Source organism: Cryptomeria japonica, chromosome 10 (genome assembly GCF_030272615.1).
Source record: "Cryptomeria japonica chromosome 10, Sugi_1.0, whole genome shotgun sequence".
NCBI lineage: Eukaryota > Viridiplantae > Streptophyta > Pinopsida > Cupressales > Cupressaceae > Cryptomeria > Cryptomeria japonica.
This window is the reverse complement of record NC_081414.1, coordinates 29664976-29684260: the sequence shown is the minus strand read 5'-3', so window position 1 is coordinate 29684260 and position 19285 is coordinate 29664976. Positions and strand designations below refer to the sequence as shown.

At 36.2% G+C, this 19285-nt stretch overlaps 1 protein-coding gene across 1 annotated transcript in view; it reads right to left on the bottom strand.

The window, feature by feature from the left end:
- LOC131038217 (plant UBX domain-containing protein 2) overlaps positions 1-10549 on the bottom strand; it is a 66757-nt gene extending 56208 nt beyond the window's left edge. Inside the window, exon 1 of the mRNA XM_057970571.2 lies at positions 9212-10549. Within this exon, the coding sequence (XP_057826554.2) occupies positions 9212-10105 (894 nt within the window). The 5' untranslated portion in view covers positions 10106-10549. The remainder of the gene's footprint in view (positions 1-9211) is intronic.
- Between the last annotated feature and the right edge of the window lie 8736 nt (positions 10550-19285).

Sequence of the window (19285 nt, the reverse complement as noted above, 5' to 3'; positions counted from 1 at the left end):
ATACCATCTTACATTGCCCGCAGAGGATGGTTTAAGTTTATACTTCTCCCTGAGAAGTTTACAATACCACCTTACATTGCCCGCAGAGGGTGGTTAACATTTACAACACCATCTTACATTGCCCGCAGAGGATGGTTAATAATCACACTTCTCCCTGAGAAGTTTACAATACCACCTTACATTGCCCGCAGAGGGTGGTTAACATTTACAACACCATCTTACATTGCCCGCAGAGGATGGTTTAAGAATTATGCTTCTCCCTGAGAAGTTTACATTACCACCTTACATTTCCTGCAGAGGGTGGATTTATACAATACAAAGTATCACTGCACTAAAGACTCCCTCTCAATTGGAGATTCATTTTCCACAATACCAAGTCTATCCCTGAAGTACACAAACTTCACTTTTGCTAGAGGCTTGGTAAGAATATCTGCAACCTGCTCATCAGTGCTGACATAGTTCAGCTGAATGGCACCTCTTTGCACCATGTCGCGAACATAATGAAAATGAGTTTCCACATGTTTTGACCTGTCATGAAACACTGGATTGTTAGACATTTTAATACAACTCTGGTTATCACAGTGAATGACTGTGGGATCCCATGGCTGACCAAACAGTCCAGCAAGAAGCTTACGAAGCCATACTGCTTCTCTGGAAGCTACACTTGCAGCAATATACTCAGCTTCAGCAGTGCTCAATGCCACTGAGGATTGTTTTCTGCAAGCCCAAGAGATCACTGTAGAACCCAAGCTAAAGCAAATACCAGAGGTACTTTTCCTGTCTTTGACGCTTCCAACCCAATCTGCATCAGAATAACCTTCCAAGGTTATTGGAGTGTTAAGAGGATACTTCAGCCCAAAACCAATAGTGCCTCACAAATATCTTAGGATATGCTTGGCAGCAACCAAGTGAACATGCTTGGGTAGGCTCATGAACTGGCTGAGAGCATTCACAGCAAAACATATGTCTAGTCTAGTATTGACTAGATACATCAGAGATCCAATCAACTGTCGGTACTCGGATGGATCTGCAAAATCAGAGTTAGCTGCATAAATACTCAACTTCTTTAAGTTAGATTCCATAGGAGTAGACATTGGCTTACAATCCATCATCCTAAATCTTTTCAAAATGTCAATAGTATACTTTCCTTGACTTAGAAAGATTTCGTTAGATCTTTGCCATACTTCTAAACCTAGGAAATAATGCATTAGACATAAATCTTTCATTTCAAATTCAGAAGCTAGATCTTTCTTGCATCCAATAATAAGTTCATTTTTAACAGTAAGAAATAAGTCATCCACATAAAGAACTAAAATCAACATTTCATCATTTGCAATTTTAAGATAAATGTTAGGGTCAACATCATTTTTACGAAAGCCTAGACTTAACAAATATTTATCAATTCTTTCATACCAAGCACGAGGGGCTTGTTTAAGACCATAAAGAGCTTTCTTTAACCTGCACACGTGAGTTAATCTATCCTGGATCTCATATCCCTCAGGTTGCTCAATATAGACTTCTTCCTCAATGACACCATTGAGAAAAGCAGTCTTAACATCCATCTGATGTAGTTTCCAACCTTTAGCAGCAGCAATAGCAATGATCATTCTAATGGAGGTATATCTAGCAACAGGGGCAAATGTTTCTTCATAATCTATGCCTTCCTTTTGGGAAAAGCCACGTGCTACAAATCTAGCCTTATATTTTTCAATACTACCATCAGCATTATGTTTAATTTTAAACAACCATTTAAAGGAAACAATGGATTTACCTTTGGGTCGGGGCACAAGGTCCCATACATCATTCTTGATGATTGACTGATATTCTTCATCCATAGCAAGCTTCCAGGCATGATGACTTAGGGCTTCTTCAACATTGCAAGGTTCAGATTCAATGAGATTACACATTAAGGAAACATAGTTGGAAAATACCTGAGGTCTCTTAGATTCACGGAAGGTGCCACTTGGAGCAGCAAATCTTTCTGCTTCTTGAATGGTGTTTCTTACCCAAAGTGGCCTCTTTTTGGAGACAATAATGTCACTGGGAATGTCAGTGGGATTCATGGGCTCAGGGGGATCATCATGATCCTCTTGGGATGGAGGTTCAACTTGCTCCCTCTGAATCTCAGGGTTAGTATCAACATTTGTATTTTGATTAACATTAGATTCATCAATAACACAAGAGCCTTTTGATTTCTTAAAAGCAATGTCTTCTTCAAATGTAACATCCCTACTTACCTCAATGTACCTTTGACTTGGGATGTAAATCCTGAATGCCTTGGAGGATTCACTGAATCCGACAAGCATGCTTTCTTTCCGGAGGGTTCCAACTTTGATCGCTTTTCTTTAGGTATATGAACATAGACGGGACTTCCAAAGATTCCGAGATGACTGATGTCTGGTTTGGAACCTATGAAAGCTTCTTCCGGGGTCATGATCTTTAGAGCACGATGAGGACATCTATTCTGTATATATACTGCAGTTCTAGAAGCCTCAGCCCATAGAAAAGTCTGAAGGTCTTGATCGTGGATCATAGCCTTTGCATCCTCCACAATGGTCTTATTCTTTCTTTCAGCGACACCATTTTGTTGAGGATTGTATGGAACACAAAACTCCCTCTTAATTCCTGATTCAACGCAAAAATCATGAAAGCTTCCGGAGGTGTACTCACCTCCATTGTCAGATCTTAAACATTTAATTCTTTTACCAGAGGAGTTTTCAGATAATGCTTTAAATTCTTTAAATTTACTTAACACTTCATCAGATTCTTTAGATTTCAAAAAGTAGATCCAAGTTTTCCTAGAGAAGTCATCTATGAAGATTACGTAATAAAGAAATCCACTAGGAGATGCCATAGACATAGGACCACATAAATCAGAGTGAACAAGTTCTAGTTTGTCTTTAGCTCTATTTTCGCTTTTATGAAATGGACTTTTAACATTCTTACCAATAGCACAACCTTTACAAATGTTATCATGAACTTGACTGAGTTTAGGCATACCTTTGACTAACTTTTCAAGAGATGGAAGAGCTGGGTAATGTAGATGTCCAAGTCTTCTATGCCATAGCTCACAGGATTCCGGGACCTCATTAATGAGGGCTTGAATAGGGTTAGTAGAGAGCTTATAAAGACTATCATATCTATGACCAATTATACGAGCAGATTTGAAACTAGCTTTCTTAGACCAAGCAAGAACTTTTCCTTCAAAAAATGCAATTTGATAACCTTTATCTTCTAGGGCAGAAATGGAAATTAGATTTCTTTTAATTCCAGGAACAAACAGTATATCACTGAGATGTAATGAAATACCAAAATCTAAATTTAGAGAAGTAGAACCAAAACCTCTTACCGAATAACAAGCATCATCACCAATTACCACGTGAAGACTGGTATCTTTTTCTACAAGACCTGAGAGGTGGTCACAGTAATCTGTGATGTGTCTAGAAGCACCACTGTCAATCAACCATGTATGATATCTGAGAGAATACTGCTAGATAGGGCAGATATGAATAGGAAGTCATCATTGTGTTCTGAAACTTCATTTAGGTTAGCTTCACTTTGGTTAGGGTTAAACTGGCATTCCTTAGCATAGTGACCAAATTTGTCGCATCTAAAGCATCACACACGCGAAGTATCTCTTGGTTTCTTCCAATGGTGTTGGGAACTAAAAGGTCTTGATTCCCTATTTCTTTTAGGATAAAGTTGCTTCCAATTACCCTTTTTCTTGCATTGGACAGCAAGCATGTGATGTTCATCTACATGAGGGCTCTTGGATTGACCTCTTGTGAAGCGGCGAGACTCTTCTTGGATGCAATCATTTTTAAGACGATCAAGGGAAGGTAGCTCAGACCGGCCACTTATGGTTTGGATAAATGATTCCCAAGAGAAGGGAAGGCCATTAAGGGCAATCATGACAAGGTCTTTGTCTTCCATGTTATGACCAATTAATCCTAGCTGATTCTTAAGTTCAGAAATTCTCATGAAGTAGGAAATAACAGAATCTTCTTTAGCCATTTTGATATTAAGTAGTTGTTGTCTTAACGTAATTGCCCTACTAAGAATGTTAACTTCATATGTACCTTGAAGATGACTGAACATTTCCCTTGCAGTGGTGAATGAGGCAATAGAGGTGACGAGGTGATCTTTGACTGAATCAATGAGGATCTTCCTGGCCTTGACAGCATCCCTTTTGAATTGTTTTAACTCACCAGCATCCGATGGCACAATTAGCTCCTTTTCTTCTATGAATTGGAGGAGGTCTTCTTCCTCGAGAGCCAAATTGATTCGAACTTTCCATGCAGTAAAATTTAGATTCCCATCAAGCCTATCTTCAACTTTCAGCCCCATTGACCTGATTTGCAAAAACTACAGCAAACTGAAAATAAAGGTGAACTGAATTTTAAATCTGAAGATTAATCTAACCAATTAGCTCTGATACCATGTTAATTTTAGTACTTTCAGATTGAATAAAACTCAGAAAATTAGATTTAGATTAATTAATTTATTGTTTTCAGACTTTAAGCATGATAAAGGAAATGAAATGCTAGAGACAATGCACAGTTACCCCGGGAAAACCTCCTAGGAGGAAAAACCCAGCCAAAGGATCCTCAGATCTGATTTATGATTTAGAATTCAACAGGAAATTACACACTTATCTGGTTTTACAGCCACCATGAGGGAGGAATAATTAGGTTACAATCTGATTACAGCCCTTTAATAGAGTCTTCAATGTTGGATGATGATCTGCTGTCTCTAAGGGAGTTTGCTGCCTTCAATGTGAAGTCTGCTGCTGTTTGATCAAGTTCGCACCCTCCTATTTGGGTCTGCTACAACATGTGAGGAGGTTCGCTGTTTGCTGGTTGAAGTCTAATGCAACCCTTATGAAGTTCGCTGCCACTATATGAAAGTTCGCTGCTTACTATATGGAAGACTTGATCTTGCATAAGTATAAATTTCGCTCTTCACCAAAGATTGTTTTGTCAACATAAAACTTTATTGATTTAAAATGAGAGGAAAGTGTTGCATTTATAGGTGACATATAGATCTCTAATCATGTCGGCCTCCTTTACTTTAAACCATTTTATTGCTTTCCTTTTAATTTACCTTGATGGGGTCGGCCCTATCAAGGAGGTGTGTTTATTTGAGTGTGTGGCGAGCAAACCTTAAGTGCCGTGTGGTGATGGGCCTAGCCCTATATGAAGGGGGCGGATTCCAATGTTGCCTAAGGCAATAGGAATCCGCTGGCCCTAATTACAACCAACAAAAGGAACTGCTTTCAAGAAATCAACTGATGAGGATTTATTAAGAACTGTAAACATTATGAAGTACTTCTTTGAGATGTAAAAATCTCATTAAATGATGCTTGAGCATCCAGTACCCTTCAGGAATGCTTAAATTTCAGCCAATGGTTACCTTATTTGTGGATCAATTTCTATTCCAGATGGCAGCAACAGTTCCAAATCTTGACAGTATGGCTATTGTTTCTAGCATTTTCCTTGGTGGCAACCAGGCATGGCTGATTATCCGTTTTTGACATCGGTTATTTTGGCACCTATTACAATGTCTGTGTCTTTGTCATTCAAAAAACGGTGGATTCCTTGCTGCCATTTCTTTTTAAAAATAGCATCTACGTCAATATTGGGGGTTCTTTTATTTCAATGACAGCATATTAAGATCAATGAATTCCTTGAAAATAGCGAGGGGTGTTTTATTGCCCTTATTCTTGGCAATTTTTTTCCCATAATAGGTCTAAAATTAGAAGTTCTTTCTTTTGGCAGTGGAGACGTTCTTATTAGTAACAAAATGAATAGGTTTTTGGAGAGGGGGGAAAGTGGTACTGTGAGTATGCAGATAAGAACCATGTATCAAAAAGTTAAATGTGAGATGGAACAAGGAATATGCAGAGAGCTGCAGACATAGAAAGGATAAGTCATTGAATATTTAGTAGGAGTAAACTTCAGAGTCATTTAAGTTCAGGTAAAAAATTTGCAAGTTAGAGTCCTGGTGTGTGAAAGAGTCTTTAGCATTGTAAAAAGAAATAAATTTGTGTAGCCGAGTCTTGTTTGCTAGTTTGTTGGGAATGTTGAAGGATACAATGTTATGTCTTTATTAGAACTGTTAGTAAACTCTTGTCATATGTTTTTACTGTAATATGGAGGAAATCTAAGAGTTGATTGGTCTGAAATGTGAAGCATGTAGCATGTTTTTACCTTGGTCGAGTTAAATATCTAAGTGAAGTTTCAGGCTGATTGTTTGGCAATATAAGGAGATATTGAGTAATGTATGAGGTATGATGTTTTGTGATTGTCAATGTATGTCTATAGTTGAAGTTTTTGACATCACATTTTCCCAGTTATATTAATCAGTTACTGAGTTATAGTTATGGCTATTTCCAGTTACCAGTTCAATAAAATATTATCAGAATTTGAGGGTGTATGTGTTCTAAACTTCTGTGTTGGCAGCTAAGATTGGTGCCCTTCAATGGTCTCCCAGTTCATGACTGCATCAGTAAATGTTTCAGGTTTTTAAAGTGAGATCCCATGTTTGATGCTTCTGAATAATCTTTATTCATGATTGTAATGTCAACTTTTGAGCTTCTGCTTCTTTACACATATCAGGACTTAAGGTTGTTATACTGTGAAGTTTTGATTTGATTCTCAAAATCTTTACAGAGTTTACATCCAGAAGCACTGTTTGTGTAGCCGAGTCTTGTTTGCTAGTTTGTTGGGAATGTTGAAGGATACAATGTTATGTCTTTATTAGAACTGTTAGTAAACTCTTGTCATATGTTTTTACTGTAATATGGAGGAAATCTAAGAGTTGATTGGTCTGAAATGTGAAGCATGTAGCATGTTTTTACCTTGGTCGAGTTAAATATCTAAGTGAAGTTTCAGGCTGATTGTTTGGCAATATAAGGAGATATTGAGTAATGTATGAGGTATGATGTTTTGTGATTGTCAATGTATGTCTATAGTTGAAGTTTTTGACATCACATTTTCCCAGTTATATTAATCAGTTACTGAGTTATAGTTATGGCTATTTCCAGTTACCAGTTCAATAAAATATTATCAGAATTTGAGGGTGTATGTGTTCTAAACTTCTGTGTTGGCAGCTAAGATTGGTGCCCTTCAATGGTCTCCCAGTTCATGACTGCATCAGTAAATGTTTCAGGTTTTTAAAGTGAGATCCCATGTTTGATGCTTCTGAATAATCTTTATTCATGATTGTAATGTCAACTTTTGAGCTTCTGCTTCTTTACACATATCAGGACTTAAGGTTGTTATACTGTGAAGTTTTGATTTGATTCTCAAAATCTTTACAGAGTTTACATCCAGAAGCACTGTTAAAGACTATCATGGATTGTGGAAAAATCGTTTCTCTTATATATATTTGGTTGGAATTAAAAAAAATGTACTCTCCATAGTTACATGGCTGAAACTCTTAAAGGAAGTGTAATGTCCCCTTTTGTTATTCTTTATGAATTAGGGAACCATTAACTAAATCAATCGATTGCAAGAGACTTCTTTCCTCAAAATCTCAAATGACACAAAGGATGTTATTCTATGATACCCCTAATAATGTTTATGTTATTCAAAGGGTGTAATATATGAGACAATATCATTGCTATTTCTGATACAATCAATTAAAAGTATGTAAGAAGATTTGCTCTATATATCACTGCTTAATGCACAATGGTAAGATTATCGTTCAAGTATGTAAAGCTGATCTTATGACAATAATGATGCAGCCTCCTTTATGATTAAGACAATTTTAACAGTGGCTGTCTCTGATATTCAATATGACCTATGCTTAATAGTATATGTTCCAATCGCTGATCCGGTTGATGATCTATTGTTCCAGTTATGATTCTATAAGTATGCAGAGATGTCTTCCTTGGAATTACTAGAAATATGCACTATCCTGTATGCTATGGTAGGCCTATAATGATAATCTGAAACACTATTTCTGATCTGTATATTACACATGTGATGAATGAAGATGATGCTGTTCCTGATTTACTTAAAATACCTGCAACACAGTGGTGGCTTCTCTGATCTGGAACGTATTCTATGTGCAACCAATCTATTGACTCAAGGTCAATCGCTCATACTGAGCAATCCAAATAGGATATAAAAGAGATACCCATTTTAACCATAATTTACAACTGCCTTTGTAATCATTGCATAATCCCGATATTCTCATATCCGTGGTTGTTGTCTTCTCTTAATTGTCCCATCGGTATTATTCTTTTGACACATCAATCCATATTATCTTCGAGGAAATTACTTATGTTAATTATTACTGATCGCATGAATGTCTTTCTCACTTAACAAATATTTATTGTTGTTGTTCATTATCTACGTTTGGTTCATGAGTTTAGATGGGGGCATCACAGGAAGAGCTACCCACTTAACTCCAGAAAGCCAGGAGAACTCTAGCTGGACTGCAAGACATGAGTACAACAAGATATGCAGTAGCATGAGACAAACGGCCATGACAATGACCAGATGAATCAATATGCCCAATCAACCTCCCTGTCCTTTTGCAAAGAACCCCAGAACAAATGGGCAACATCCATGGCAATGTGCATTTATATTACCAAAAAACAAGAACATAATCGGAACAATAGGCATTCTTTATTTAGGAACTATATAAATGCATACAGCAATGAAATATAGCATTAAACAACCATCCAGCCAAAATGGAAATTGTTTAGTCTATCGTCAGTTTCCAGGAAAACATTAACTCTGGTTCTTGAATCCGAACAGGTTGATGAAATTGCTACTCTATATATACTATTACATAGAGAACTCAGAAAACCATTTATAAAGCTGGAAGCAGCCTGAAATAACAAAAACCATAAATTTGATTGCAAGCAAATGTTTCATGATCCGCTAGTTCCAGTCATATGTATAAATTGCAGACTGATTCAAAAAGATGATGCCAAGGTCAATGACGCTGCAGGTCACACATAGATTGCTTGGCTGTTGTAAGGCTCGCAAGGATTACACTCTAGCAGAAGTCCAGGAGAAGCCAAAAAAGGTGTTCTTATAATAAGAAAAAGGGATTTCAGTAGCTTCCAAGTACCAGGGAGGTTTTAAAAGGATGACAGAAAGGACCCTCAAACCTCAGCCCTCGGCATCTAAGTCAAAAAAAAACTGTTTTTCCTATAAAACAAAAAAGAGAAATCGTGGCAAAATAAAAATCCTACCTGTCTGTCAATTTTCCCTGGCTTGACTTGATCTCCGTTCTGACTGGTAGCCAACATGGATGTCGTAACTGGCGAGGGCAGGTGAGGCTCCAGGAGACCAATTGCATCGGTAACAATACTTATTTCATCTGTAGATGGCAATTCCATAATACACCACATATCTTCTCCCTCAGCTTGGAATTTAAAACCAACACATTCCAATAGTTCCACGCCACCAACAGCTGAACCAACAGTCTCCTGAATTTTAGGGTTAGTCATCCTGATCCTTCGAAATTTGTCATTGCTGGGATCACTCACAATATTCCTAAGCAACTTGAGTACCACCTCTAGGGTTTTATCGGAGGGCTTCCCAGACATGAAAACGTCCACCCGATTTTTTAAGTTAGTTGTTTTTGAATCCGTTGGGCGCCCTGCCCGATCATCTTCGAGGTGTTGCTTCGTTTCTAAGCAATTCTCAACATGGTCTGAAACTTCTTTCTCGGACTTAAACCAGTCGTTGCAGATAGGGCACTGAAACATGTCCAACGAAGATCCCGATTTGGGGGCAACTCGAGAGGAAATGCAACTGTCATAAGGGTCAAAACCCTGCGGCTTGGGGTTCGAACCCGTGATTTGTTTACCCTTAAGATGAGAATCCGGCTCTGGAATTCTTTGTTCGTGAATTTCATCCATTGCACCTGCTCTATTGTTTTGAGGAGGATTTTTGGGCCTGTTGTCCGACGATGGTGTTGACGATTGCCAATGTCTTTGTACGTTATTTTGGGCTGTACCGTCTGAAGAAGACGAACCCAACACTCGACCCTGCCCTTTGAATTTCGACGAAGAAGATCCTGCTGCAAATGGGTTGTTTATTTTCTTCATCAATCCCTTCACCTTGCCCTTCACTTCATCCATCTCACTAAACAAGTTCTTTCAATCTCAGCAATTTCAAGGCTCGAAAGTCTCTGTATAATTAATCAAATCTCCCTTCCCAAGCAAACTCAAGAAAAATTTAAAGAACAAAACAAATTGATTTGGCGGGGTTAAAAACTAGTGTCCAACATTTGAAGTTTTGCCAAGACGATCGATGTTTTTCAAAGGCTTATTGCGACGAATTTTCACAGAGAATAATTTGGATTATTTTGGGGCCATGTCATCAAATGGAATGTTCCATGTTTGTGGCCAATCGATAACCAAATGCCTTTCACGTGAAACCTCCGCGTGGATTGGAGCTACAACTTGTCTTTATTTATTTAATGTAAATTTAACCCTGCTTCGTTATTGTCACCAAATCCCATTTGTATTTTATTGCAGGATTCGAAGTCGAGAACAACAAAAATTGGTCCCCTGCATAGCCATTTCCGTTCTCTTCGGAGTAAATTGTTTGTAGGCTAGTTGTTGAAGCTTATATTAAAGAAGAAAATGCATTGTCTCGGTTTTTTTTTCAAAAGTTTATGTATTTAATTTAGGATATTAGTTGTGAATACAACTAGTTCTAATTAAAATAAGTAGAATATGATTTTAAGATCAATTGTATTTGTTTCATATGAATGATTTGATAATTGAAATTATGGTTGAATAAAAGTCGGTGGCTATTAGATTGCATAAATATGATACTGTTGTGCTAGTTGAGAGTCATCATCATAGATGACTTAAATTCTTGTTAGTCGTTGTTTGTATAAACAATAAAATTATATTAGATAATAGCACATTCAATTCAATAATTGCAAATCAATTTTTGAAAACATATGATTAAATATATTTAGTGAGTTTTTTTCAAAAAAAATATAATTTAAAAGTCAATAATGTAATTTTATAGATAAGTATTTCATTAAGGACATAATTGATTTTTAGATTAATTCACTTTGCCATCTCATAATACAAAATGAATCTAATGATGGCTATAATAATGTTCAATGTCATTCAAGCAACAACAAAACATTAATAGAGTTGAAATTTGAGCCTTGAATTAATGTTTGAATAGCACTTACATTATTGATATTGTAATACTACGTTTATCCAAGTATAAGACTGGATAGATTTAATATACCAGAGTTAAGTTCATATGTCAACACATTTATTAGCATTACTATTTAAGTGTTGTTGTGTCGGTTCCCACTAGTTGTTATCTAGTCTCGAGATTTGAATATGATCATTGGAAGTCAACCTTATTTATGAAATACATTGAGAACCCTATGTAAGAGCATCTTTCCTCATTCATTTTCACCCAAACATATTCAAGTACATCCAAGAGCAAGCATTGTGAGTGAATTTCTTCAGATTTGACATTATGGAGCAACAAGCTACAATGATCTTCATGCAAGTGAATTTTCATGATTGATCTTGTCTTATCATGTCATGTTCTTGCATAAACCCTTGAGGGTTCTATCCAAATAACATTAGATCACCATCATTATCAAGGTTAAGGCATAATCTTGTTAATCCAATATCTTACTTCAAATTTAGCCTCTGCCCTACCAAGCATAAGCTCTATTTCCAATTATCATTGTTGCAGTGGAGATTAATTCCTACATGAGGTTTGTTTGACTTAGGGAAACCCCTATACAACCAAACACATTTTCCCTATTTTTTGTGTGTAGGTGACAAATTTGATGGAAAAAATTTGCAGATTTACAAAGAGGGGACTAAGATGCACAGTTCTAGATTTTGAACAAGCAAAAAACCCTAAACATTATTGACCCACTCTAGTATCTAACACTTTTCTACTGAATTTTCAAGAGCATGATCTACAAAGCATCTTGATTTGGAATCGACACTTCAAATTTGACTCAGACAACTCTTGATAGTGGCGCTTAGTGACCTAGTCTGAGATTTTCAAGCCCTAATTGTAGACATGGGTTCCTCTTTGTAACGCATTTCTAGATCTGTCTTCAGACATTTGCATTTCTATTATGTAGCTTATTGTTTATGTTCATTTTGGTCAATTTATTGTCATTCCACCTAGTTCTTGCATTTAATCATCAACTTAATCAAACCAACAACAAAATGTAGAATAATTATTAGACTAGTTTGATTTGTCATTAATGTCAAATAGAACTGTACAACAATATGTCAAAAAGAGATATGAAAATGTTCATCAAAATTCATGAAATCAAATTAATATGCATGAACTAATACAATTTAATATGAATGAATATAGAATACCTCGGATTTATATGTCTATGTCTAATCATATCATTAATCTAGTAATGTTCATATTTGGCACATTTCAGTCATCATATATTTCAATGTTGAAGTATTGTTGCCTTTGAACTTCCTCAAAGATCTATGTTTCTTAGATTTCATAAATTATTCCCAATTTGAATACAAAGATGTCTGCCAAATTCATTGTTATATTGATCGGCAATTAATGTATTACAAGTCTACTTTTATTATATGGCAGGCATGATTTAGTTACAATTGAATTCAACTATAAACTTTTTTAAAATTGTTTGGAAGTTTGATGAAGGAAGAACAAATTAAATTATTTTATGCAAAGAATGTTAAAGTGATTGGTTTGATGGGTTGACTTAATTGTCTGGGACAGTTGCAAAATGCTTTTGAACTAATTTATAACTATCATCCGATTGGGCATTGGTTTTTAAGGAGAGTTGCAGTAACATTGTTTTTCTAGTAGAGTCCACAGATATGAAGGTAGAGGTGCAAGTTTAGAGATTTCTTTAACTGTGATGAAATAGATAAAAGAAGACATTGAAATTCATCATCAAGAAGATTGGTAATCATATGGGACTACATTGAGTGTGCAATATAAAAGTATAAGGTGTTGTGAGTATATCATATTGTTTTGAAAATTGAAACAAGTCCTTTATGAATTAAATCAAATTAAAAGAAGAACAAAAGTAGTTACATAAAATAGTGTATGTCTCTTTTGTTAAATTTGTGTTGAGGTTGTATGAGTAGGTCAATTGAAGGTTGCCAATAATTTACTAAGTTTGTAAAGAGTTATTTGCATATTGTTAATGTGCTTATGTATAAAATAGATCTAAAGGGTGATGATATGCAATGAATAACATTTGGCTTATATATCTTCAAAGTTATAGTTGTAAAATGTAATGTTACAAATCAGTAATAACAAACTTCTGTGAACCCTTTTGGTTGGTGCCACAAGGATTTTGATTTGGTGCTCAGAATAAGAAGATTGTGATTGTAAGAGTTGATGTTCTCAAGCAAGGAATTTGGTGATTCCTTGGAGTTGGGACCCTTAAATTATTGTACAGATTTTTTGTGAGGCTAGATTAAGACAATAGATCCTAGCAACATTTCTCACCGTGTTTTTTCCCATTCTGATTTTTCTATGTATTTCATATGTGTTGGATCTTATGTGTGGTTGCATTCTTTTTCAGTGCTGATTTTTCAGTTTTTCAATTTATTGAGAATACTTACTTGTATAAGGATCTAAAAGTTTTATGTACTACCGATTCACCCACCCCCCCCCCCCCCTCTCAATAGTAGCATTGTGTTCTACAATTGGTATCAAATCTTGGTACTTGAAAAGGCTTAATCATCTTAAGTAGATCTTGGATAAAGAACACACAGCTTGTTTAGAAGGATCCTTCTCGAATAAAGCCCCCTTATTTGATGGTACTAATTGTTAGATTTTGCAAGAAGCAAGAACCGAGCCAGGATCTGATGTTGATCGTAGATCACATGCACCTCCAAGAAACAAATGATCAAAGAACAAAATAGCTATATGAGGAGAAATCTAAAATGAGATAAAATAGAGACGGATAAGAGAATTCTGAGAACGTTGTCACCAAGCTATCATTGAACTAATGAATGTGAGAGTATAGTGCTTATTATATAGAAAAATAATACAATATACATCCAAGAGGTGCATTAACTCCTAGTCCCCATAAAAAAGTGGGAGGTTTTACCTACTTGGTAAATGCCAAAACATGTGGCATAACTTCCTTACATGAAAACAAAAAAAGAGTTAAAAAGGTGGCACATAAAGTCAAAAGAGGGTGCGAAACCCAGCTACCCCATAACCCACTTAGGAAATGACAAAATAATGGTTATGTGAGGTGGCACAACAAGCCAAAAGAGGGTGTGTAACTCAACTACCCATGAGTAGGTGGGATTTGCAGATGTAGCTGAAGTATTTTGCCACGTGTCCTTGTATTAACCACTCCTGATAACCTAAGAAGGCTTAAATAATGTGTAGGAAAACAAATATCCCCTAACATATGGAAAAATAAAAACCTGCACTAACACCCCCCTTAAGCATAACTTAGGTGGGTGAAAATATGGATCCCTACAAATGAGGCCATTTTAGGTGCACATGTACATAGAATTCCCCCCCAGAGAAGACCCCCCCCCCCAACAAGAGGAATAGACCCACCTAAATAGAGAGATAAAAATGACGGACTAAGAATTCCCTCTTGAAGTGGACACCTATCACATCCCAATAAAATCTCGAAAATGAAGGAACTTGCTTTCAATGAAGGGTTTGGTGAAGATCTTTGCAATTTGCTTCGATGCAGAACAATACTTAAGGTAAATGATCCCTTCCTAAACCAGCTCCCAGATGTAGTGCATATGTATATCAATGTGTTTCGACATTTGGTGATGAACTTGATTTCTTGAGATTTGTATGGCACTCTGATTATCACAAAAGATAATGGCAGGCTTTCTAACTAGAATACCAAACTCAACAAGAATATTTTGAAGCCAAATAGCCTCAACTTGGTAGCATTAACTACCCCTTGATACTTAGACTTTGTTGATGAAAGAGCAGTTGCAAACTTCTTCTTGCTTAACCAATAAACTAGACCGAAACCAAGTGAGAAGCAATATCCTGAAGTAGACTTGAGATCCTAAGAATCACATGGCCAAACTAAATCTATATATACCACCAAGTCAATATCCACGCCTGCTTCATATTGAATTCCATAATTTTGAGTACCCTAAATGTAGTGGAGGATACACTTAGTTGCTTTCTAGTGCAACTCGTGTGACTCTTGCATGAATTAAGAGACCATGCCCACAACATATGAAATGTCAAGTCTTGTATGAGTCAAGTAGATAAGATTCCCAACAAGCTATCGATATAAAGTGCCATCAAACAAGGGTGAAGAGAACTTAGCCTCAAGTTCAACCCCTCAAAAAAATAGAGTTAGTCAAGGCTTAGAGTCAGCCATGCAAAATTTGGACAGCATATCAAGTGCATATTTGGATTATCCAAGGAAGATACCTGAAGTTCACTGAGTGATCTCAATCCCTAAGAAGTAATGCAAAAGACCCATTTATGACATCATAAATCTATCATGTAGAACAGTTTTCAGTGCCATGAGAGTGGACATGAGTAGCTCCCTTAGATCAATAAGACATCAAAATAAAGAACTAGAAATGTGAGAATTTCATCATGTTGTAGAATGTATATGTTCGGATCGAAATGGCATCAAGTGAAACCAACTATTAAAAGGAATGAGCCCATCTTGGTATACCAAGATCGAGGAACCTATTTGAGGCCATAGAGAGATTTGCAAAGTTGACACACATACGAGGGATCCTAAAAAAAACTCTATGGTTGCTCCATGTAGATTTCCTCATGAAGGTCCCCATGAAGATAGGCACTCTTCACATCCATTTTATGAACTTCCCAACGATGGGTTGTAGCTATAGAAAGGATAACTCGTTTGGAATTCATCTTACCAACTAATGCAAAAGTCTTAGAGTAATCGATCCTCGAAACCTAGGAGAATCCTTTTGCTACCAAGTAAGCCTTATACTTATCAACTAAACCATCTATTGCAAAAAAAATCTAGTAGATCCACTTGCATCGAACAAGTTTCCTTCCCTTAGGAAGAGGGATTAAATCTCCTGTGTGATTCATTTCTAAGGAATTAAAATCTTTCTACATTGCAACATCCCACTTAGGAATTCCTAAAGCTTCTCGAAAGGACTATGGATTAGAAGCTGAAGCAATGAGGAGATGTGGAGTTTGCTTAAATTATGATCTTATTCTTGTTTTGTCTGATGCATCACCCACCTAATCACCAACTCACTTGAATGTTTGTCAAGCCCAAAGAGGCACAAAGGTTAGAGAGTCAGGAGAAGAATCATCAACCTCTGAATGATGAATATGAGAGGAATGTGAATCCTCATGACCATTGTCGCCATCTTGAAGTGGAGAAAGAAGACTCCTCATCAAGATTAGGAGGATTAAGATCCTCTAAATAACTATTATCATGATGCAATGTCTCCAATGTGATAGAGCTCTCCTCAAAATGAACACTCCTTTTAATGAACAACTCATGAGTGGTTGGCTGGAGAAGTTTACACCCTTTGACATCATCCAAATACCCAAAAAATGTGAAAGGCTTGCTTTGTGGATCCATAGCCTTATGTTTCTTAATTGAAATGTGGTCCCATGCAAGAGAATTGATTGGTCTCTACGTGTTCAATTAGTCGGTGTATTTTATCATGCACATAGCTTGATTGAGGTATTCAATGGGGTAACAATATGACTTAAGTGGAGGATCATTTAGTTGTCAACCAGGGATGTATTTTCAAAGATGGTACTAGCACTGTATGTGCAGCAAGGGGTTCCCAAGTTTCTATCATTGCATAAAAAGAACAAACTCATCTATGAAAGCATAAACCAAGCACAGTGGAAACCAACTAACACAACAGTACCAATGATTGACTTTGTGAGTAATATAGAAGTAGACACAATAGTGGCTATGGGTACAGATATTACTTTATTTAACACTTGAAATAGTTGCAACCAAATAACTAATTATGATTATATTACTAAGTATTGTTAATAACTATAGATTAATAACAATCATGAACTAATAAAGATTATATATTGTATGCATGCACCCTTGCTTGAGGAATGTGGTTTTCGTGAAAGATAGCATTAATTAATTTATAGAATAACCATCCTTCCATTATTATGAACTTTTATTCAGAACAACAGAGAATAACTTTGCAATAAATATAGCATGGACATAATGTATTTGATTTGCATTGAATAAAGTAGTCAATGGATACAAATAAAACTGAGTTCTAACAATAATCTTCTCTAACCACTTGTCCAAAATAAAAAATCTCTATTTAAAGCATTGTGAGGAAGCACAACATTAACTCCCTTTAATTGACTCTTAACCACTTGTCACATTTCTTTGAGACTTAAGGCGAATTATTCTAAGAAGAAACCAGAAATAAAAAATCTACACTACAGGAGTCCATCCCAAGACAGGCTCCTTTATTAAGTAATGACACAAGAAAAGGCACATGGCCCTTCTATTAACTAAGGAATAATGAAGCATAACTCTCATGGTTTCTATGATGTAGGAATTATCCACAAATTTTTGAAGAAACAAACTCTATAAGCACTCTTCCTTGTCCATAACTCTTTCTCTATATTATTGCTCCACATTTGTTGGTATTACTCCATTTCCTTTGATTGTGGATGAAACATAGGGTACCAACAACATACTGATTATAACCAACTTCATATTTCCTTTTCCATGTTAGTGCAACAATAGCAATAATCCATATGAACTATCATCCATGAGATTCAACATGTAACATTCATCAATAGCAATAATCCATATTAGTTAGCAATATGGTTTTTAAAGGTAATTAAGCATATATAATGAGTCTAAGAAAATTTTTTTTAGTAGCAAAAACAAGTGAACTTAATACAATGCTATAACCAGGAAACCTAGGACATTAATAGACCTCATCACACCCCCAACTTTACCCTTTTCCTGTCCTCAAGCAAACCAGTCCTTAAGATTAAGTCCTGAAAAATCATCCCTATAATCTATGGTCTAGGTTACTCCTACAAATTGATGGGAGTAGAAGCCTCTATTGTTAGCAATCTTTTACCAATACTCCCTTTCTTTCTCTACATATATCATATGGTGCCCTATCTAATGTGGTATTGGATAAAGGACGAGTGGAGGATGCAATTGCAGTGGTAGTCATGCAATCCCTCTTTGCTCTACTGCTCTTATATATTGTAATGGCTGGAAAATTAGGAATTAGTGTTTCACCAAGTAAATCCACTAAATAACCCAATTAACTCCACTACATTGAAAGGGGATTGACCCAATAGATCTAGCCTCGATCTAAATGAGAAAAGGGTTGAGATTCTGATTGGATTCAATCATTATTGTTTATTATCCTCTTCATTAGTTGAATTTGGAATGTTGTTACGAAATTAGGGCAAAATGAGAGATATTTGAAGTAACTTGATGAATACGAAATGCTACAGATGTACCATAGAGCCACATACTAAGATCTGGAAAAAATAATAGATTCAGAATCTGGTCCCAGAAGTTTGGCCTGATTTGTAGGGACCAAGTAGCACAAATTTGCCTGGTCCTCTGAATTTTATGTTGTCAAAAGTTGAACCTGTTCGTCACTATTAACATTGTCGCAATTTTTGAGTACAACTCCTACACCTATTTCTTGCACACAGTAAGAGAAGGAAAGATGTTGCGGATAAGGGTTTGCCTAAGTCGAACTCCAGTTTAGGAATTAACCTTGAATAAAATAATGCAAATACTTTAATAACTATTGAATATGATGATGATGTAATGTTCTTTGAATATAATCGCAAATGTTGAATATGATGGCATAAAAAACACATGAACATGAAGAACCCTAATCACACACACATGCTTGCATAAAAATTTATGTAACTTTACTCCACAATGCTTGAATGACAAACATGCAGCCTTGAATCTGTGAAAATGCTTGATGATGAATGCTTCACAGATGCACAAATACTTTAGGTAGCTCTTATATTGCTTCTTCTAGGTGAAAATGAATTGATATAATGCCTTTATATAGGTTTCCCTATGTAAATTACTGATTAGGTCGACCTTCAATGGTCATGTGTGACCACATGGACTAGAAGCCATCGGGGAGATAAAGGGCCTACCCCATTTCAAATTGGGACCTATTTGAGGAGGACCGTGTTGTTTCAAGGCTCCGTTCCCTGGTACTCTAGCAAATGGGACCAATACAAATAGAAATAAGAGAGGGACCTCCAAGATAGGGCCCACCAAATGTTGTTCATGACATCAAAGTTAGAGAATAGGGTCAAATCAGACC